This window comes from Pungitius pungitius, chromosome 2 (assembly GCF_949316345.1).
Source record: "Pungitius pungitius chromosome 2, fPunPun2.1, whole genome shotgun sequence".
Classification (NCBI taxonomy): Eukaryota; Metazoa; Chordata; class Actinopteri; order Perciformes; family Gasterosteidae; genus Pungitius; species Pungitius pungitius.
Genome location: NC_084901.1, coordinates 32,268,228 through 32,290,619, shown reverse-complemented (window position 1 = coordinate 32,290,619; position 22,392 = coordinate 32,268,228). Strand labels below are relative to the sequence as shown.

General features: G+C 43.5%; 4 protein-coding genes across 5 annotated transcripts; 3 read left to right on the top strand and 1 right to left on the bottom strand.

Moving 5' to 3' along the window:
* The first annotated feature begins 43 nt into the window (after nucleotides 1–43).
* On the top strand, nucleotides 44–3,825 carry prelid1a (PRELI domain containing 1a). The gene is made up of 6 exons (XM_037462306.2): nucleotides 44–193; nucleotides 696–816; nucleotides 1,592–1,817; nucleotides 1,915–2,028; nucleotides 2,235–2,313; nucleotides 2,557–3,825. Exons 2-6 carry the CDS (start codon nucleotides 725–727, stop codon nucleotides 2,676–2,678), a joined length of 633 nt encoding a protein of 210 aa, XP_037318203.2. The 5' UTR covers nucleotides 44–193; nucleotides 696–724; the 3' UTR covers nucleotides 2,679–3,825.
* A 280-nt stretch (nucleotides 3,826–4,105) lies between these two features.
* On the bottom strand, nucleotides 4,106–8,460 carry mxd3 (MAX dimerization protein 3). 2 transcript variants are annotated; one of them, XM_037462301.2, is made up of 7 exons: nucleotides 8,364–8,460; nucleotides 7,299–7,496; nucleotides 6,544–6,643; nucleotides 6,374–6,403; nucleotides 6,166–6,280; nucleotides 5,869–6,034; nucleotides 4,106–5,330 (listed from the first exon to the last, which is right to left on the bottom strand). In XM_037462301.2, the coding sequence occupies exons 2-7, from the start codon at nucleotides 7,366–7,368 to the stop codon at nucleotides 5,212–5,214; spliced, it is 600 nt and encodes a 199-aa protein (XP_037318198.2). In that variant the 5' UTR covers nucleotides 7,369–7,496; nucleotides 8,364–8,460; the 3' UTR covers nucleotides 4,106–5,211. The 2 variants fall into 2 exon arrangements, with proteins under 2 accessions (XP_037318198.2, XP_037318199.2); XM_037462302.2 differs by having other exon boundaries at nucleotides 8,259–8,370.
* Nucleotides 8,461–8,620: 160 nt separating this feature from the next.
* fam193b (family with sequence similarity 193 member B) lies at nucleotides 8,621–15,888 on the top strand. Its single transcript, XM_037462279.2, has 10 exons — nucleotides 8,621–8,779; nucleotides 9,904–10,182; nucleotides 11,077–11,263; nucleotides 12,001–12,219; nucleotides 12,638–13,049; nucleotides 13,162–13,345; nucleotides 13,463–13,696; nucleotides 14,069–15,134; nucleotides 15,227–15,302; nucleotides 15,448–15,888. The coding sequence occupies exons 1-10, from the start codon at nucleotides 8,621–8,623 to the stop codon at nucleotides 15,542–15,544; spliced, it is 2,913 nt and encodes a 970-aa protein (XP_037318176.1). The 3' UTR covers nucleotides 15,545–15,888.
* Nucleotides 15,889–17,136: 1,248 nt separating this feature from the next.
* On the top strand, nucleotides 17,137–22,261 carry LOC119211407 (probable ATP-dependent RNA helicase DDX41). The gene is made up of 17 exons (XM_037462286.2): nucleotides 17,137–17,315; nucleotides 18,260–18,355; nucleotides 18,477–18,627; nucleotides 18,750–18,824; nucleotides 18,933–18,993; nucleotides 19,077–19,213; nucleotides 19,294–19,366; nucleotides 19,439–19,592; nucleotides 19,724–19,860; nucleotides 20,125–20,287; nucleotides 20,398–20,529; nucleotides 20,640–20,711; nucleotides 20,806–20,902; nucleotides 21,200–21,349; nucleotides 21,462–21,533; nucleotides 21,649–21,759; nucleotides 21,932–22,261. Exons 1-17 carry the CDS (start codon nucleotides 17,289–17,291, stop codon nucleotides 22,066–22,068), a joined length of 1,845 nt encoding a protein of 614 aa, XP_037318183.1. The 5' UTR covers nucleotides 17,137–17,288; the 3' UTR covers nucleotides 22,069–22,261.
* The last annotated feature ends 131 nt before the right edge of the window (nucleotides 22,262–22,392 follow it).

Below are 22,392 nucleotides of genomic sequence, written 5' to 3'. Positions count from 1 at the left end.
TGCACCGTCACCTGCTGCCCTCTAGTGTTCAACATGCATCACATTCGCACCTGGTACCGGAAGTGTCGATGTTTTTGACCTTCCCTTTTAAGTCACGTTGGACACGATCCGACGGGTGGCTGAACGGCGGACGTTCATCCTCACCGGGATAGAATATGAAAATACTAATCTTTTGACTGCTGTCGCCACACAGGTAGCCACCCACCTTCGCCCCTTGAAATGAGCGCCGCAATACGGTTATTGAAAGTCGGTCCGACGGGTGACCGGGGCAAACGGTGCCATTCATTTAAAAACACGGGTCTCGCTCCATGCTAGGCTAGCTCACGATGCTAACGGTGCAGGTAGCACGGGAGTGCGGACGTGACAAACGTGAAAGGGGCGTTTTTATATGTCGTTAGACGTTAAACATGTAACGTTAATCATTCACTCTGTAAGTTACGTTATCTGTTCTTCCAGAAGAATGAGCGTTAGCTAACGCTACATGACAGCTGTCATAACGTTAACTGCTAAACGCTAGCTAGCTAGCTGGCTTTTTGCTGAGGAGCTCGGTCAAGGCGCTGTGTCTTTTGACGGCTCGCGTGTTTTTACCGAGTAACAGTCTTTGTTGGGTAAATGCATCAGAATGTAATTCGTCCAGCGTGGACCGTTTTGAGTAACAAAGCCCCCGGTCCGCGTTTCGTCCTGTGTCTTATCAGGTCGCTGCCGGAGGACACGCAGGGGAACAATGGTGAAGTATTTCTGCTGCGCCGGTTTGCTCCGAAGCAGCTGGGACCAAGTGTGCATCGCTTTCTGGCAACGCTACCCCAACCCTTACAGGTGAGTCGAGTGCTAACCTCATATCAACACAGGTAGGCCTCCGGATGTCGTCATGGTCCGCATTCCAGTTTTAGTTGGCAAGATTTCTCAGTAGTTACTTCCTGATGAAGGTAAACAGTGGTGGAAAAGTTGCAGCAGTTGGTTTAGTCTTGAAGTATTTTACTTCTATAATTGTTTTTTACTCAGCCCAGCTGTTTGTTGTATGCAATTTTGCATATAAAAGATATGGTTAGCTGATCAAGTACGATGCTCCGTGTGGTTAAAATAACCCCAACAACATCACTCTCTCACTTGATGAGTCATTGTTCTGTTTAACACTCACTGCTGCTTATACTTCGGTAGTGAAACTACTTATTTGTTTGTGATATGATCGTTAGATGGATGGAAAATTATAAATTGCATAACCTTTCGACTGTTGGTCAGATCAAACAAAAAATACTTCATTGGGATTACTGCATTTCTTACCACTAATGACAATTTTTAACAAATGGTTAATAGTGAATTAAGGAAATAATCACCTGATTGACTGAAAATAATTATTAGTTGTAGCTGAGAAAAAAATCAGTAACAGAAAATAAATATCAAATGTTTGATTATTGATTCCTTTTATAAATAAGATCTAATGAATAGGTTTCTTGAGTATTTTTAATGCCGTTTTTGAAGGTTGTCTGGACATAACAATGTAAGTGAAGATGTACCATGGAGCGTCATGAAAGTGCAATGTGATTTTCTTAATTATACACATCCTAATCCATCGCTTGCATTGCTCCCACAGCAACCATGTTTTAACTGAGGACATCATTTTCCGGGAGGTTACTCCAACCAACTGCCTCAAATCCAGACGACTGTTGACCAAAACGAGCCGAGCGCCTCGCTGGATGGAGCGGTACCTTCCAAAGCACATGGCCAGCTCGGCATACATCATTGAGGACTCTATTGTGGACCCTCTGAAAAAGACCATGACCACGCTCACGTGGAACATCAGCCACGTTCGCCTCATGGTACCAAAACGTTGGCTTCCACGGGGACTCGCCATCGCACAAAGAAACGACACAGCCTCATGGTGCTTCTGTTTGTTTTTTGCCCCCTGTGTCACAGTCCGTGGAAGAGCGGTGTGAGTACCAGATCAACCCCGACAACGGCGGCTGGACCGAGATAAGAAGAGAAGCTTGGATCTCTTCCAACATCTATGGGCTCTCCAGAGCCATTCAGGTCAGCAGGGGGAAGTGGTGCGCTACGTATCCGCTCAGGGGGCCTCACACCTATTTATCGTTCGGTAATTGGTAACATAATACACAGTGTTAAGATGCAGCTGTAGAGCAGTTGTCTGCAATGACCTATGACGATGCTGAATAATGTCTTGACAGAATCCGAGTGGTCTTTTATTTTAGCTGACTTTGTGACTTCTCCATCTCCAGGAATTTGGTCTTGCAAGATTCAAGACCAGTGTTACAAAGACCATGAAAGGCTTTGAATACGTCCTTTCCAAAATGCAAGGTAAACTGTCAATATTAATATCAGTCATTTGTGCCTTACATCAATAAAGAGGACATTGTTTCTTTTATTGGAAACGCCTGTATCCGCTGTGATGCTAGCTAGGCTCTTATGTTCATGAAGTACACAGTGGACAAATGGTCCACATATTTAGCTTCTATGTATTGAGGTTTACAACAAAGATTATTTGTTAGGGGAAACACTGCACAGACCAATAATGTAATTAAAGTGCTACATCCTTTCCAGGTGAAACTCCATCAAGAACCTTAGCAGAAACCGCTACGGAGCGAGCTAGAGAGACAGCGCTGGCAGCTAAGGAGAAAGCCAAAGACCTCGCCTCACAGGCCCAGAAGAAACAATTTGTGTGATCAGCTGTACAGATCCTCGACTATGGCGCCGATTTGTCTTTACCCTCTTAACCTCGTGATTTGGATGAACGGATCCCGTAGCGAGGAAGCAGCGTACTGAAGTGGTTGGCTGGACTAAAGGAGGCCTGAGCTGGGCTCAAGCGGCTGTTTCCAGCCTCCTCGAATATGTTCTACCTTTCACTCGGGTTGTAACGGTGAAGTGCGGTACAAGGATCGAAGTACCATGTACATTTGCTTTTCTACGGTATTGAAAAAAACGGACATAAGGCAGAGTTTGTGAGTTTTAAAGGGACAGACCGCAGTGCACCTGTAAAGGACGTTTATTGTGAATAATCATAGGATGTTATTTTACAGGCTTACAGCATTTGTTTTTTTAATGAATAATTTGTAAACTAACATGCTATGAGTGATCAGGTTTCTAGTTATGTTCATTAATTACAATTCTGTTATTTTCTTCCTTTAAGGGTCATTGTAGCTGATATTAACAATAATAGTTATAATTCCGTGATATTTTCTAAGAAGGTTACTGCACCGGGAAAATCTAATACCGTTACAACCCTACATTTGATCCCAGATCATCTCCGTAGTACCCATCGATGGTGATCTTAAAAGAATGGTAGAACATGGCTCGAGGTGCCATAAAGTATTGACAAAAACAAGAATGATACCACCTCTCAGACCTTTGCTCAACATCTGTGCCCATCAACGTTTACTTTTTCTCTGTTCTCTCCCGTATGCCATCTTATTTTTTTAAATTACCAAAAGCTTCTAATTTAGATGCTCAGATTAGCTTTTTACGTAATATCTGATTCATGCAGATTCATGGTTGATTTACTGAAGTTGACTGTTTAACCACAAACATTTTGTCTTTTAGTTCAGTTCAACCACACCTTAAGCCTCCTACCAAGACTGATTGCTTCAAGTTGAAGTGCATTGACTGAAGATTGGTACACACTGTGCACTATTGATAATAATAGCTGCTTGCAATGGTCATTACCTGAATTGAAAATATGTATACAAAGGCCAAAATAATTCTTTGTATTTTACATTCAGCGTAGATGTGATTACACAACACATGCAACAATGTGCTCTTAATTAAGTGATTTAATATCTTGTTAATAAATGAGCATTTCCTGTAATAATTGTGTAGTGGTGTCTCTGTAAAGTCACCTGACCTGGGGTAGCTAGATGACTATCAAAAGGGCGCGGTTCCTAAATACCCAACCACATTCACCTTTTAACACTTCCTGCTGAAATCCAACAGGAAAAGGACACCAGTGAAGATGGGTCAAAGACGGCCATTACTGTCTTATTGGCTCAGGCAAAGCAGGTGTATACGTGTGAATCAATAGGCCTGGTAAAATGATTTGGGAATGGCACATAAATATACAAAATATTTATTTAATAGAAAAACATTCACACAGTACAAAAATGCTACATTATTTTACTGGGCGGAGGACAGATGAATGCATACATAGTATTAAAAGGTAATAAGGCATATTGCATACAGGAGTGAAGGGGAAAAGCACCTTCTGTTGTTAAATATTTAGCAATAGATATGAAACAAACTTGTGATACAGCGTAAGTTGCATAATAACAAGTTGACATACACTGTCAGACTGTGGTGCATAATTGATGTGAAAAATGCACAAGCGATGACGTGTAGTTGTAATAGTGCACACCTCTAAGAAGCAGATCAGTTCATTTAAGCAGTGAATAAAACTGTCATTGTACTCTCCCCACACGCGCTCACAAATCATCTTTAAATACAGGCATTAAAATTCTTCCACTTGATCAGACTGAATTCTGTACAAATACACTAGATTAGTATTTGCCAAATTTTACTTAATTGCCGGATACAAATGTGCAAACATGACCCGTTCTTTTGTGTTCGGTTTTCATTTAGATACATTTGCAATTGTTTTGAGACCAAACAAGTGTAATGTATGGTGGCTTTGTGCTACAGAAGAACAAGACATGACGGTCTAACTTACATGATAATAATAATAAGACAATAATAGCACAGGTGAATGTTTAAGTGCATGCTACACATGACATTGCTAAAATATGAACGTAGTGCTAAAAAGAAAAGTAGTATGGGATACCAAATAAAATCTTATTTAAGGCAGAATTCAGTATAGACATACATACTGTAGTAAAGAATAAGTTAAGAGGTTTGTATCAGAAGGCCCTTATTTGGATTTCAAGAAAGCAGTTGAAGCAAAAAGAGTCGTTCGTGGGAAGTAAACTGACGTTAATGGCTGGAAATACATACGTGTACAACATGGTACATCCATCCCAGCCCATTAACTGCTATTCAGTGCAAATGAAAACAGCTCATTTATAACGTCATTGTTCATTTTTTAAAAGATAATATTAAGTTACTGCTGTAAAAAAACAAAACACTGTTCAGTTGTACAGTGAGATTGGCGTTTTAGTCTACTCCCCCTGCGGCGTCTGGTGTTTTGGAATGTTTTGCTCCTCTTCACGTCCACCCGGTCACATGACACGAGTTACCGTATGCTTTCCGCTGTCATAGCCAGGCTTTGTCCGCGCTGGAGTAACAGTGGTCTGCACCGGTGTGCGTGATGCTCAGTCCGTCCGAGTCCAGGCAGTCGAACACGACGCTTTCCACGTCGACCTCCACATCCTCTGTGAGGGGACCGACCAGAGATCAAATCCGTTAGTGGGTGGAAACGTCACTCGGCTCATTGAACATACTAACGCTGGGTCATACGATGGTGTGATTGCAGGATATTTTTTTTCTCATATTGATGTTTCTGACATGGGATGTGAAATCATACAATGATCTTTGGAATATCATTGATGTTATCTCACTGTTAAATCCTTTATCTAGACTACAGTTTGGGAAATCTTATTGCCTCAACGTAAACGCCCCTGAATGTTGATAAAAGGTACTTAATTGTTGCCAATCTGTAGTTCATCTCAGAAAATAACAACCAGAGGTGTACTTTTGAGATCCTAAACTCCTATCAATGAGAGGTCTACATTAATGCTTTAGTTACCAAAATGTGTGTCATCTCTCATTTTGTGTACAGCCAGTTTAGAATGTGAGACAATCCAAACAAATCCTACTAAAACATGACCTATTATCATCCTCTAAGATATAAAGCGCAACTAGGAATCATCGCGCAAACCCCCCCCCCCCGTGGCCTCCTTGAGGACGTACCTCTGTCGGAGTCCGACCTCTCGGACGACATGGTGGACCCGTGGCTGTCGTTCCTCATCCTTTCCGTGCCCCTCTGCAGCTGCTCCAGACGAACCCGCAGCTCTCTCTGCTCCCAGCGCAGGCGGCTCTTCAGCTGCTCGGCGCGCTGGTCCTGCTCCTTCAGCTTCTGAGGCGAGGAAGCACAGAGACGCGGCGAGTGAGCGGCGGACCAAATGAGACGAGGCGATGGGGGGGGGGGAACAATAACTGGACAATAACTGTCCAGCGCAGCGCTCTGGACTCGGCCTTTTGGCCTACCTTGATGTGGAGCTGGGCTCGTCTCAGCAGGTTGAGCGTGGTGTTCCTCATCGAGTCAGATGTCAGAGGGACTTGCTTCTTGAGCTGCTCCAGGCACTCCCTCAGCTGTGCGCGTCTGCAGAGAACAACAAGCCACAGCAGTCCATGTTAACCCAAACCCAAGTGACAACCGCTGTGTTTGTGACGAGTGCTCAAAAGCATGAATTACCTGTTTTTTTCCAGCTCGTTGTGAACCGACCTGCATTCATAAAAAGAAACGACATGTTTTAGCTGTAAAGATGTAAACATGCATATAGCAATAACTCGCAGCAATGACAGAGTGGAAGTATTCATGTGAAAAAAAACACACCCCACGGTGTACGGTTGCAGTGTATTCACCTATTGCCCCCAGAAGAAGTCTTTTTGCTCTTCTGTTTGCTCCTCTTGTCGGAGTGATCTGGACTGAGAGGCTGCACTGAAGCGTATCCATGTTCCGCCTCTGTTGAAAAAAAAATGCATCGCAGCAGTGTAAGACAAAAAAAGTGTGTGAAATCTAACGTTAAATAGAAAAGGTGCCCGCATTTATTATCCTTAGTGAACCCTTATGCAAGGAAATTATTTTCATGGCCCGATCTATTATGTGTTGCTGAATTGAAACGAGAACAAAAGCGACGGAGGGCTGTCATCAACATCATCAGCTGGGCGTTTGGTTTTTGGCGCCATCTCGCCACCTATTCACTGGTATAAAAGTGATCTGCAGCTTCGCGATCGCAAATACACAATGAAATGTCTGCAGTTTGTTAACGATGAATGAAAGGGGGGGGGGGGTTCGGGCTGAAGGCTTGGCCCGTCTCACTTTGACTCGCCGCGATGAGCCTTTACTGCCGCTCCGACTCAGTATTCAAATGTCACGAGATTGGCGCCTTTGAGTACAAAGATGGGACCGATAATGTAGGTCACTGAGTCAGATGGGAAGGATCGGCTAAAATGAAATCCCAGCGAGAATATTGGGCGATTGATCTACCATTTGCATAGCATTGTGCATAATGTTGCTTTTGTGCAAACGGTAGCTTCATTATGTAATGTTTTGTTTCAATAATAACCAACTTCCTCTCTCTCCCATTGACACTGACAGTTTATCACAAAACGCTTACCTCGCTCTCTTCTCTCCAGAAACTCAGCAGCCCGTAGAAGCACCTGGATGTTGCAAATATTCCCGTCCATTATTGTTCTGTTTGTTGAAATAAAAACAACCGCGGGTTAACGACCTATTGTGGTTTGAGCGGCAGCAGCCTGGAGTGGATGAAGCTGAGACTGTGCTGCCTCCTGAACCCGCGCTGCGTTCGCGTATTCTGCGCAGAATCGGAAATTTCAGCTACTTTTACAATCATGTAGGAGCAGGAGCTATTTTTTTTCCTATTTGAATACTAAAAGGGCCACTCTAAAGTATTGAACTATGTTGGCTTTGTATTGACAAACGTAACAAGAGAGCTTATTTGGCTTGACAATGAATGTTGCACGTAAGAGATTTAAGAAATTGCAAATTGTGTTTAACATAATGATAAAAGCACTCACAATGGAAACCTTACACATTAAAAGATGTATCCATTTAATCTGCTATCATAATGTGGCCATGGGTTGGTCCTTGTGGTAAATTTGGGCTACGATTGTAGTATATTCTTGCAAGTATCTGAAGGCATCACAGATAATGTAAGACGTCATTATCAAGCCCTCATCCCATTTCCTTTCAACGCACCATAATGTTTCAAACATTTATGCTAAACTAGGCATTGACATTCTCTAAGACACATAATTTCCCTATAATATGCAAATCCAAAAGTATACTAGCTACTCGTATATGCACGTGCTCTCAGCTAGTTGCATGAAGTTCCATTGTATTGTTAAATTTATGTTTGATCAAACTCTCCACCTCTTAAAATGGCCGAACATATATATGAAACATTTATGGAAGTTACTTTAATGACAGCGGTATTTTCTTTTGATAATATTTACTTTTTCAAATATAGACGTGCACATAAATCAGGATGGAATTCTACTACAGATATATGCATATTTAAGTAGCACTTGCTATTCGCTATCATCTACCAACCAACATTGCCCTGTCAAGCAGTCCGTTTGGTGAGTCAGTCCAGACGGAAGTATGTGTTTAATTGTCTTTCCACACGGTGAAGAAAGTAGGAGCGGAGGGTTGCCCTTACTCAACATGGCGGCGTCTGGCTTCACCGTCTAATTCAGGTTCCAGTTGTATTCCACGAGTGGGACTGAAGCCGCTCTGCCAGCAGTATCTTTAACCTATGAACTCCCGAGTGTGCCAGTCCTCCGCCATATTGACTGTTGTCTTGACTGGAGGAGGTAGAGAGAACATTTTGAGGACCGAGAAAGAAACGAAAGTGTGCTCTACAAATCATCGAAACTGGTGCAAACTTGGCCAAAGCGTGTTTTAACCACCGCAGTAATGGCGAGGAAGAAAAGCAAGCAGCAAGGAGTCGCTCAGAAGGAGCTTGCGCCCGGACAGCAGACCGTACCGAAGAGCCCAGGCTCTCCCGGCGATGCAGCTGACGGCGGCGGCGGAGATGCTGGGCTGGATAGGTTGGCTACAACCAGGGCGAACCAGGTATGTTAGCTAGCGGCGAGCCAATCGCTTTGCGTAAAAAAAAAAAAACCGAACCGAGCTAGCCCCTGAGCTAGCAGCCCTCTGCTAATCCAAGCATCCTCCATTGTGCTTTTATTGCATGTCGTCAGATCCTGCAGAGGTGAAGTTTTATGCACCCGCTTGCTGCTCGGAAAAGCTATTTTAATCTCCACGTAGCAGTCCCGGATATTGAGTTTATGTGTAATTGTATAAATAACACCTAGAACTTAGCGAGCAGACTGGTCCCCCCGTCAGGCAGCGTTGAGGCGGTGTGGCTAGCATTGCAGCCCATCTCTGCTGCCAGGCAGGTGACATTGTGCCTCGGACGGGTCGTCCCATTTTTTTTAAACGTTAACACTCCCCTATCGACCCAGCTAGCCTAAACCAGGGGGCTAGCCGGGCTACCAAGCGTGCTTATTACTGCCCACACTTGAACCCATCCACAGGAACCACTAAGCCCACAGGGGCTAAACAGCTGCTAGCTAGCTAATAAGCTAACGTTAGTTAGCTGACGGGTAAATAAAAAGGCTAGCTCACTTGAAGACATGGCTGGAGTTCTTTATTCGACTCTTTTACATCGTTCATCTTCCTATTCGTTGCCGTAATGCACTATTTCGCCGGAGTTTGACAGCAGCCACAAGTTGTAAAGCGTGCAGTTCTCAGCCAGTGATGCCTAGCTAACGTTAGATAAGTCAGTGACGTTAAACTACTTAAAGGCAACCTTTGAAAGAGAAGATGGTGCTGCAGGCTGGACCAATGTCACATCATCCTCAGCCAACTAACCTGATGACTAAATGAGTAAATGCATTGTATACCACATGTTAAGGCAGATTTTTTTTTTTAAATAACATTATTATCTCAAAAGGGTACTGCAAAGTTTCCCTTTACCATTTAATTATGCATTTAAAAAAGGAAATGTCTATCCATCTATGACCCACCACTCTTTTAGAAAGGTGTTGTAGGATGGGTTGGTTGTGTGATTGCTCGCTATGGTTCGTCGTCAAATGTGGTAGAATATATTCTGACCTTTTTAGAGCCTTTATTTTTCACTAGCGTTTAGCTGGTAATCACAGCCTATTGCTTGGTTCATCTCTTTGTCCACATAGCCCATGCACACCTGCTGCCTCCTGTGCCACCGAGAGTTTAAGGACTGGGGAGCAGGCTCGGCCAACGGACTCCCTGGTGGGAATGGGACCAAGCTGGCCGATGCCGTGCCCGCGCTCTCCCAGGCCTTATTGCGGGAGGCGCCGGGGCGTAAGCTCGCTGATGCAGTGCCCTCGCTGTCTCAGTCTCTGCTGGGTGAGGTGCCTCTGTGGATTTGTCAGAGCTGCTGCAAGAGTGTGGAGGAGGAGGAGAGGCGGAGCACCCAGGAGCAACCCACGCCGGTAAATAAAGGGGGAGTGATTTGGGTCATACGTTTTCTTTTAACTACTTTTTTCGTTAAACTGTGTTGGTCTCTGCCAACTGCGCTAATCTCATCTTCATTCATACAAGGCATTGCATTGAACTCACTGAATGAATCTGTCAGATGTTTTGTGGGATTCAATGAGTTCAAACATGTAGTCTAATTTTTCGCTTTTCAGAAGAAATATATTTGGTATTTGCCGTCTCGGGTGTTGCTTCATATTTAGTGGGGTGGTATAACGGTTTCAAATAGATTTTATATATTGCAAAATATATTGTTAACCACTCACAGCCGAGGGCGCACCGGTGGGAGTTACTTCTCTTGAGTGTACTGAGATGGCGTCATGATTTTAACTTTCTAACAACAATTAATATTCCACAACAAACGCTCTGTATCAGGTTGAAATACCACGTCAGAAGAGTTTGTGACACAAATAATTGATTGACCTTTACAAAATGACACCGCCGAACTGCATGTTGTGTACGGCTTGCCCGCTCTCACAATAAGAAGAAACTACATTAAAAAACCATAACAGAGCGATGCCGGAGGCATAACTTGTGCCCAAGAGAGGAGCAGTGTGCTGTTTGGAGCTTTTTTTTTTTTAAAGGTTTTTAAAAATCCGGCGTAAAGTAGATCAGAAAACAATGTATTGCGAGTTTATTGAGTCGCTGGTGTTCAGGTGGCCTTTACGGAGTGAATGACTCAATGTGTTTACTCTGAAAAAAAATACCGGGATATGAATTTTTAGTACTTGTCCCTCACATCAATGTTATTACCAGCTGATACTGATAGGTACTTGTTATCACTTCTTCCAAATGTAAGCTTATGAAGACCGCTCTGTGATTAACCATTTATTGTTTCATGTTCAATTCAGGTACCATTGTCACACTCTTCCTCCTGTAAGTCTCAGAGCTGTGGGAACGGTTACCCGGAGCAAAGTACTGTGGATTGGGACCCGAGTTCCTTCCTGTCAGCCCACAAGCTGTCAGGTCTCTGGAACTCTGCCCACACCAACGGAGGGGAACACTGCAGCCACAACACTTCTTCACACTCGCAACAAGGTGTGTCCTCACAGCTCCAGAAAGCATTTAATGACAACGACATGAATTGCTCTAAACGGCACAGGTTTTGATTACGTGACATGGATGCAAGTTTGGTTCAAATCAGGGCTCGGCAAGTGTATCAACCAATAGTGAGACCATGCAGTTATCACATTTATCAATTTCTCATTTGATACTTCAGTGGTGTAATGGGACTAGGAAGCTCAGGTGCACTACCGACCTGTAACATTTTCTCGCCATAACGGAGACACCTGAGAGAGGTGCCTTAACGGGAGAAATGAACATGGCCTGGGGAAAATCATGTGTTCATGTAATGGTTAAGCAGGGCACGACAAACAGCTGCGATCTTTGCTGTTATCTGCTTTCTGCCTGTTTCTTGACTCTTGTCAAATCCCTTTCGAGAGGCTTTATTCCTAGTTTACCAAATAGTCTAATTGATCATGTTGCCCCAGTGAGTGAAAGCAGGCTTACATGTTGGCAATTTTACCTGAGTATTTATAGTATTGTAATATTTCAAATAATTTCCTTCTGCTATTTATTTTGGTTAGCATTAAGGGGTATTAAGCGTTTGTGTTTAAAATGTCATTCGTTGCTGGTCTTTTCTCTAAACGGTGACAAATGATGACCATTGAACAATCTTCAGCCGCGTCGTTAAATGTCCATAAAGTTTGTGGGGGGTAAATGGCTTTGTTTGAATCATTGTCTGAGATCCTCACCACGACCACTTAAATCTTCAGGTATAACGGCAGGATCAGCCTGTCATGAGAAGAGAGGACTTCATGAAGCGCCTGGGAAATCGGCAAAAACGTCGGGGACGAAAGTCTGTCCCTACAGTCACCCGTCATCCCAAAGTTCCAGTGGATCTTCATCTGGGAGCCCCATGTCTACCTCAGCAGACCTTTGTAAGAGCACTCCCAAGCACTTCAAGACCATGTGCCGCCGACCAACGCCGCCAGGTAACCTTTCCTGTCACTCGTGGGATTCATTAGGGTTCATGATATCAGAATCCACCGGTGAAACTTTTAAATTATAATTTAATAATATATCTGACGGGCGTATTAACAAGTTTTACCTACTCGCGTACATAATTATGTACTTTTTCACTTTTATTTAATTTTATGAACCGTCATTGAAACCATATTCGAATTGGCGTGTCGGGGAGGTGGAAACAATCGCGTTGTGTTGCGTGATGTATACTCTGTATACGCACTGTGAGGACTGCGTAATTGGGGCTGAACAAACTGTGCAGATTTTAGGGGGTACTTTGCAATATATTAAAGTAAACTGCTACCTGGCAAAGTTCAGATATCCCCTGAACTTACACAAGTACTATGTGATTTTTAAATCCCTACTTTCATGTCTTGCATTACCCAGGTGAAGCCTTTCACCCCAGTGACCACCATCAACACACAGACTTGTCGGTACCCCCAAACAGTCCCACTGGCCTGTCTTCTCAGCATTCCTCTCTCCTGCCCCCAAAGCTGAACTCTGGTCAGCACAGCCACGTAACGTCCTCGTCCGGCACCGCGGCGCCGGCCCAATCTCCCTTCTCCCCGCTGGTGCCGAACCTCCACAGCCCCACAGCCAAGCTCAGCTCTTCCAGTCCAGACAGCCCATCGTCTGTCCATAAGCCCAGCCCGTGCAAAAACTCCCACATTCCCGCCGTGAACACACAACACAGCAAACTGGGCACGTCCATCATGGGCTGTAACCACCCATGCAATGGACACAGTGTGGGGACAGTGGCCACTTCAAATGTGGGCCACCTGACCGCTGGGGCCTGCAGGTTAGTGTCACAATGTCGAAGTTGCTTTGCTGTAGAATGGAGTTGCATCTGTATTCATTTGAAGCTACTTCCTTCTGACGTTCATTGGCCCTTTTTTGTTTTGTTTCCATAGGGACCAAGCATGTAAGGGCCACAAAATGACGAATGGGACGCTGTGCCACCCCTCGCCTGAGCTGGAGGAGGGGGAGGATGAAGACAGCAGCTCTGAGAGGAGCTCCTGTGCGTCCTCTTCCACCAACCAGAAGGACGGGAAGTACTGTGACTGCTGCTACTGCGAGTTCTTCGGACATAACGCGGTACTCTTTGTTTGCTCTTTTTTAAGTCAACAGTTCCCTCTGCTTTTAGATACTTGTTCAACTTTGAGGAAAAGCTAACGGGAGAATATTCTGTCGCCTATTTGGCTTTGGCCACAGCCTCCAGCTGCACCAACCAGCCGTAACTACGCAGAGATCCGAGAGAAGCTCCGCTCGCGTCTGACCCGCCGCAAAGACGAGCTCCCTCCGCGTCAAGACTCCGAGCTGACGCCGTCCGGTGCCATCGACAACCGGGACGTAAATGAGCTGCTGGACTTTATTAATAGTTCTGAACCCAAACCTGTCAACAGTGCCAAGGCTGCCAAACGAGCTCGGCACAAACAAAAAAAGAAGGTTAGGAACTCTTTCCAGCCACAGTAGTGGCTTCTGTTGTCAGAAGTCAAGCAGCGCCACACGTTTCTTGTAAGAAACTCGTTTGAGATGCTTGATTTTTATTGATCCAGCTGTAGGACAGATTTAATTTACATCAGCATTACTTGAAATGTCTGGTGCATTTTGAGGGATTTATGGGAAGAAATCTAATATTCATTATTACAATGTGTTTATTTGTGTATAATCATCTTGTTTTGTTACCTTAGAATGAGCCATTTATATTTTATTCAAGTCCTTTGCCCTTATAGATTTATAATGTGATGTTAGGAACTAATTAAAGTTTCGATTTGGAGGGAGAGTGTGTGTCTCAAGCCTGTACCCTTTCTGTTTCAGGAAAAAGCTCAGCAGGACGTAGGTGCTGCAGGCAGTGACCCCCACTCCGATTCATGCGAGCCTGCCGACGACGACGAGCCCATCACCGACGGTTCAGAAGCCAGTCGGTTGCTCGACTGGCCCCAGCTGGAGCTCGAGCGCGTCAACAGTTTCCTCACCAGTCGGCTCGAAGAGATTAAGAACACCATAAAAGACTCAATCCGGGCCTCATTTAGCATGTACGACCTCAATCTGGATGTTAATGACTTCCCAAAGAAGGCAGCCACGTTGGAGGGCAACCATTTACTGTCGCATCTCAATGGTTCCTCTGACCTGCAGCAGATAGACCTTGACTTGGCCCCTCTTTCGCTGGGAACCTTTAAGAGCCACCTGGACCTGGTTAATGGCTGGGAGGACACTACCGCAGTGCCCTCCCCTAACCCCACCACCACTTCAACGGCGTCAGGGGTAAGTGCCGGACCCAAGGACATCCAGCGGTTGCACACTACCCCAAGTCTCTCAAAGCTCATACGGGTTCGGTCCCCAGAGAGATGCACTTCATCTGGATCTGACAGTTTGCCACAGGTGCCAGCTCAAGCAACAGCTAAATCAAATGAGGATTCCCCAGATCCCAAAAACACACCGGTTGGAAACAGTGGTACAAAGTCAAAGAAGAATAAAAAGCAGCAGCAGCAAAGACAGGAGCAAACTGCGTCAGAGCAAAATTCCAACAAACCAACCAAAGCTGCCTCTGCGACTGACTCGCAGAAAAGCAATGAGGGTAAAGAAACGTCTTCTAGCGGCTCAAAAGCTGGGAACAAACAGCCCCAGCAATCTGCAGACAACCAGAGGAACGGGCCCAAGAAAGCCGAGGACAGCCGGTTGTCTAAACATGCAGCAAATGGTGGTCTCTCAAATGCACAAAGGGGGAAAGGTGACACAGAAACGCGAGGAGGTCGGTCCGAGCAGGATTTGGAAGGCAAAGCTCACTCCACCACTCCAGCGAATGGGCAGCAGCAGCAGCAGCAGGCCAAGGGGAAGAATAAGAAGAACAAGAACAAGGGTGAAAAATCCGGCAGTGCTATCGGTACAATACACTAGCTTTAACACCATGTGCAAAATTTCAACTGGCCGTAAACTTGGAATGTGTAACTAATGTTCGATCTTTGTTATTCCTAGATGATGTTTTTCTCCCTAAAGATGTCGATCCAACAGAAATGGATGAGATTGATCGGGAAGTGGAATACTTCAAAAGGTAGGTCAATGGTTGCAGTGCATTACGGTACTTTTTTTTTTTTTAAACCCTTTGAGGGAAACACTTGAATTGATTACCATAGATGCGTCAATAAAACTGTGCATTCCTCCTCCACTTTTCTTTTGTCCGTCTCCGTTCCTTCTAGGTTTTGCCTTGATTCTGCAAAACAAACTCGCCAGAAGGTAGCAGTGAATTGGTCCAACTTCAGCCTCAAAAAGGTTCCTTCCAATGGAGCTCAATAACTTGGATGAGTGCCAGAAAAATACTTCACAACTAAAGACTCTTTCAGTAGAGCCTCATTTGCCCTGAAGCCTTCTCTCATTCCCTGTTTTCCCCTCTTCCTGACAAAGCCAAGGGACCCTGGTTCAAATCATATTTTCCATTTCAGAGGACTGAAACATAACTTGTGGCCGACAAGCCAGGGATCATTCTCATGGCCAACTGTACCGTTTGCTATTACTGCAATGTTCACTAAATGAGAGATGCAAAAATGGAAAAAGAGTCTGTTGAATCCACTGCATCCATGTGCTTACGTATGTAGTATGTAAACAATTACCTTAAATGAAATAAATGTTTTTATCACAAATCTGAGACATTTTAAGGTTGTTAAAGGTCTGAATTCCAATCAGTTCAATTTGGTGCTCGTCATATATTACATTCAGCATCGCAAGTTTCAAGCTCACTACACCAGTTGGAGTAGACACTAGAGACCATTTGTCTTTTACTGTACCACTGTCAGAAAGCAGCCCAAGACAACATTTTGACTCGTATAATGAACACGGGACAACGGTGGAAACGATTGCATTGACTTAAAAGTAGACTGCACTGCATTCAGTGCACTCTCAATATTCAATTATGATCAGTTGTGCTAAATGAGATGAGAAACAATTTTTTTTTTTAAACCAACAATGTTAGACGGATCAGTACATCATCAATGCTAATACAACATTTGAAGACGCTGCCTCGCAAGATTAATTTAAACTATAAATCTATTAAAGTAACAAATACATCCCCACATGTGTACAACAGAAACCTTTTAAATACTTTCAAAGTTAAACGCGTTGGTACATTTATTTGCTGTCAATCCTCCTGCGGCTTTAATCATGGACATTTATGTTTTTACATCGATATCTGATACATGTTTTGCCATCTGTAGAACAAAGTTGTTTCTCACTCTTAGCTGTCCTATGAACCTCTGTATCCCAGCAGCGGCAGGTACATTGTGCAGTGTAACGATGGAACCATCACACGTTGTTTGCCGCAGTCAATTTCAATGCTTGTACATATTGAGTGATTATTTAGGGCCCTTTTGAGCCTTTTTAATGCGTTACTCTGGGTTGTGTGGGAGGTATTCTTCCAACCATGCTACTTTTGTTTTATTTTGTTTTACTGTACTGTGACCCTGGTGGAACCCTGTGCCTCAGCTAACCTGTGAGTCCAAGTCTTTTTATCAGAAATATCACTGAAGGCTTGGGATTTACACCAGTAACCATGTTTTAGCTGGGGACTTGAACTGAGATGGATCATTTTTTTTTCCTGAACCCGTTTCATATATCCTCTCTAATGCTTTACAGGTTATAATCAATTAGAGATGATTATATTAATGTGTCGAATGTAGATTTTTACTTTATCAATTATAGCCACGTGTATGTTGGCTTGTTACTTTTTTCACTTTTTATACTGTGAAAAATCTTTCGTTCCGAAAGATTAAAAACAATACCGTTTTAACAAAAATAAAGTGTGGTGTTTGCTTTCTACGGTAATATCTTTTGGTTTGCTTTTCAATGGCAGCAGCAGACGCAGTTAGAAATGTTTGGAGACCGCGTCCCGGGAGGTTTGACCCTTGCGGCGCTCCGTACAGCGTCGAGGCTTTCTGTGTTGTGTAAACATGCGTGTTGGGTAAAGTTGTTGAATTTTGCAGCGAGGATTTTGTCAAGAGCTCTGTGGCTTTAGTACATAGCGGACGTTATTGCATTCATAAATAAAATGGAGAACGAAAATGGCTCCAAAAAGGTAAGTTAACGCCTAATGAATACTATCGTTAACGTTATACTGCTATACTAGCTAACGTCAGCTAGCCCTAGCTAACGTTAGCTAGCCAAGCTACATGCATAACTCAACATCTGATAAATAGCTTATTTCAAAACCATTGGAAAACATTTTTCTAGAGTGAATGGATGTTGAATTTGTACGGACGAAACGTTAAAACTACACGAGCAACTTACGTTAGCTAACGGTACCTTTCTGTGCCACAAGGTTCGTGTTCAACACGCAATGATAACGTTACGTATACGTACAATGTCCAGTCTACAAGTTGGCCTTAAATATAACTACCAGGCTGTAGCATGCAAACAAAACATCTGAGAATGCCATGTTCTCAAATTGGATTTCACGTGGTTTGTTACACCGTAACTTGCTTAATTAAACATCTTGCTCGCGGATTCATTTTGTCGATATTTTAGTTGATAAAATGTGTTGAATCAATTGCCAAATCTTTGATAACAAATAATGAACAGCTAAGCAGAAGTATGTGTCCAATCCCTTCAGGTGATTACAACTTTTTTCAATTACAATTTTTCAGGATTACAATTATTTTATTTTTAACAGTTTGTATAAGCTTTTTAAAGTGTGTTTGATCATCCAACACCATGTGTCATCAAGTCCAATTGCCACACCGTGCAAAATGTGGCCCAAGCCACTGGTATGACTGATGTATACTGATCACTCACATCCAAACAATGTCAGTGTAGGACATTACCATGTGGTAATCTCCAGTACCAGGGTTAGGGTTAGCAGCTACATGGTCACCATATAGTTCTATGAAACAAATCTACTCTTCACGTTTGGGAAGGACTTCCGCTGGATGTCTTTCAAGGCTAAGCTGGGTGAATGCTGGGCTCTAACCAAGAGTTATAATAAATTAAACTGCTGATGATCTTGGTAATGCATTTGTTCAGAGATCCCATGAGGAGGATGAAAGGTCTGGCTCAGGAGGATCAGAGGCTGACGATTATGTTCCATATATTCCTGTCAAAATAAGGAAACAACAAATGGTAAGTCACCGTTACCATAAATCGTTATCTAAAACAGTTGTCTTTAGATTTCACTGACGTATATCAACGTCTCATCCCGTTGACACATAATCATATTTATTTCTGTGAATGTACCTCACAGCTAAACAAGATGTTACGTCTGCGAGGAAAGGCGGTGGACGATGAGCAAAAAGACAGTGGGGAGGATCAGAAGGATGAGGACGAGGGTCTCGGCCCACGCTCCAATGTTAGTCTTCTTGACCAGCATCAGCACCTTAAGGAAAAAGCTGAAGGTATCCGCTTCAAATACAACCTGTGCTGAAATGTGTTTATTGTTATCATCATACTGCTCATTAAATTTAACCCCCTTGGATCTGCAATATCTCACCTGCTGTATGTGTCTTTGTGTTTAAAGCCCGTAAGGAGTCAGCCAAGGAGAAGCAGCTGAAAGAGGAAGAGAAGATCCTCGAGAGCGTCGCAGAGGGCAGAGGTAAAGTCATAATTCTGTCAAGTTCAAATGTTTGATTATTAATCAGCTTTACTTTTTATAAACTAACAAATTTGAAAACAAGTTCAAATTTGAATCTTCCTCTTTTAGCTCTGATGTCTGTAAAGGAAATGGCCAAAGGAATCATATATGATGATCCCATAAAAACAAGGTTTGTTCTTTAGCGGTGAATTCTATAAAGTACCCTGCTTTTGAATGTTTTACTTGTTATTTAACGTCAATGTACTTTAATAGCTGGAAGGCGCCGCGCTACATCCTGAACATGCCAAACACCCGGCATGAACGCGTCCGGAAGAAGTTTCACATCCTTGTCGATGGAGACGGCATCCCTCCTCCAATCAAAAGTTTCAGGGAGATGAAGCTTCCACCAGGTTATAACACATCCCTGTCCTTCTATGCGAGGCCTTTAGTGGCCCCACATGAATCCACAGATTTGTTTTTTCTTTTTCAGCAATTCTAAAAGGTTTGAAAAAGAAGGGAATTGTGCATCCTACACCAATTCAAATTCAAGGAATTCCTACAGTGTAAGTACGGCAGATTTACATATACTGTACAAATAAGTATTCTTTAATAAACTAACCGGGTTTTGTTTGTAGTCTGTCAGGTCGAGACATGATCGGGATCGCATTCACTGGTTCTGGAAAGACTTTGGTCTTCACTCATCCAATCATCATGTTTTCACTGGAGCAGGAGAAACGACTGCCTTTCTTTAAGAGAGAGGGACCGTATGGACTCATCATCTGTCCCTCAGTAAGACACAAAACGACAAATAGCCATAAAGGCGTTTGCACTTTACACAGTTGGCATTTGCTGTGGGCAAAATTGCCTTTTTCTTGCAACTAAGCATATCCGATTTTTAACACGCTTCCCCATCACCGTAGCGAGAGTTGGCGAGGCAGACTCACAGCATCATTGAGTACTACTGCAAGCTGCTGGAGGAAGAAGGAGCTCCTCAGCTACGCACTGCCCTCTGCATCGGAGGAATGTCTGTCAAGGACCAAATGGAGGTAGTAAATCAGTAAGTGAAGACTTGGTTTTGTTTTTTCGTCTCTTTCCAGAGCATCAGTCAGAACTCATGTCAAGCAAAACAATGCATTATTCAGTTACATTAAATCATTCAGAAAATAATCAAATAGTCAAAAGTGCCAAACAATGAATTACAGATGTCATTCATAGTTCTAACATTTCAAATTGAACCTCTCCAATACACAAAACAATGATGGTGCATTTTTTAGATACTTTTTTATTTTCCATCTAAAGCTCTATGTGCTCTTTGTTGCAGTGGCGTCCACATGATGGTTGCTACCCCTGGCCGACTGATGGACTTGCTGCAGAAGAAGATGGTGAGTCTGGACATCTGCCGCTACTTGGCCCTGGATGAGGCCGATAGGATGATTGACATGGGCTTTGAGGAAGACATCAGAACTATCTTCTCCTATTTCAAGGTGAGGTTCCTCTGTGCAGCGGTGAATTCCAGAGTACATGGTGCTTTTGCCTAATGGAAACATATTTTAATCTTCTGATTTCTCTTGAAATGTATTCTACCTTTATCTAGGGACAAAGGCAAACCCTGCTTTTCAGCGCCACTATGCCTAAAAAAATCCAGAACTTTGCCAAGAGTGCACTGGTTAAACCCATCACTATCAACGTGGGCCGGGCCGGAGCTGCCAGCTTGGATGTCATCCAGGTATGTTCACATGTCTCTTTTCTTCGGGGAATCAATAACATTCAATTAAAAAGCCCACTGGTATAAAATTAACGTATGACATAATTGTGTGTGTGTGTTTGCGCGCGCAGGAAGTGGAATATGTCAAAGAGGAGGCCAAGATGGTGTACCTGCTGGAGTGTCTCCAGAAAACACCACCTCCTGTCAGTACTTCCACGTTATGACATTAATGTACGCCAGAAATCCATCATGTAATCATGTCAAATTTGATAAAATCCCATCTGTTCACATTAAAAGGTGCTGATATTTGCTGAGAAGAAGGCCGACGTAGATGCCATCCACGAGTATCTGCTGCTAAAAGGAGTAGAGGCGGTGGCCATCCATGGAGGAAAAGGTACGCCCAAAAGCACACAGCAATTAGTGGTACTTGGGCCTGTGGATAAATACTGTATTAGCAGGAACAAGGCAATCTGTTTTAGGGAGTTTGTAAAGTGAAAACAGTTTTTGTAGTTGCTCATCATTACCACCAGATGCCATCCTGCTTACCAATATGCCCAGCTCTGGTGACGTTTCATCAACTCTTTCTGGGCATACAAAGTATTGCCGACACGTCTTTCTCATTTTCCATTTGTCATTGTCTTGCAAAATACTGGTAATGCAATATTTGTTCTTTTTTATTTATTTTTTACAGATCAGGAGGAAAGAACAAAAGCCATAGAGGCATTCAAAGAAGGAAAGAAAGATGTCTTGGTTGCCACAGATGTGGCCTCCAAGGGTCTGGATTTCCCAGCTATACAGCATGTAGTGAACTATGACATGCCTGAGGAGATAGAAAACTATGGTAAGATTGTGTATGTTTGTGTATGTATAAATACAAACGCGCACAGTAAACAGCTTGGCCTTCTCAGAAACGATACATTATATGACTGGTCTGACAAAATTGTTCTTTCCAGTCCATAGAATTGGAAGAACTGGAAGATCAGGCAAGACCGGTATTGCCACAACGTTCATCAATAAAGGCTGTGGTAAGAAAATACACTGGTGCAGACAATAATCCAATTCATTTCTGTACAAATACTGTGCGTTTTACTTTGTGTTCATTGCATGGAGTCAACAGTAAGTGTGTGCCTCTCATCCTAGATGAGTCCGTGCTGATGGACCTTAAAGCTCTGCTAGTTGAGGCCAAGCAGAAGGTTCCTCCGGTCCTCCAGGTGCTGCAGACAGGAGACGAGACCATGCTGGACATCGGAGGTGAGTCGCCCACTCACTCAGAATCTAGCTCACATCCCTTCTTCTACCCCTCTGCAATTACTCTGCGTTTCCTTTTAAAACGTTCTGTAAACCTCGCCCGATTCTCCAACCCACAGAAGCTTGGAGCTTTTGCAAACCCGTACTGACGTTCCCGGTTCTGGTGTTTTCACAGGAGAGAGGGGCTGCACATTCTGCGGCGGTCTGGGTCATCGTATTACCGACTGTCCCAAGCTGGAGGCCATGCAGACCAAGCAGGTCACGAACATCGGGCGAAAAGACTACCTGGCTCATAGCTCAATGGACTTCTAGAGACGGTTATTTTAGCAGAAGAAAGAGTCTCCAAAATTCCCCGGGAGTGAGACGCATCGAAACCGCAGTGTTTTGTATCACTGAACTGAGGAAATGACGTTTCTATCCTCACCTGACAGTTATGCGGTCTGCCACATGAATTTTCTTTTTTTTTTTTAAACTTTTTTTTTGATTGGAAATCTGTTGTACTTATTCCTCGTGCGTAGCTTTTGTTTTAGATGGATCTTTGATATTCCAAATGTAAATAAAACCATATCTGTTCATGATAATTTATATTTTCATCTAGAATGAGGTAAATGTGCGCTACCGGTTTTGTATGACAAG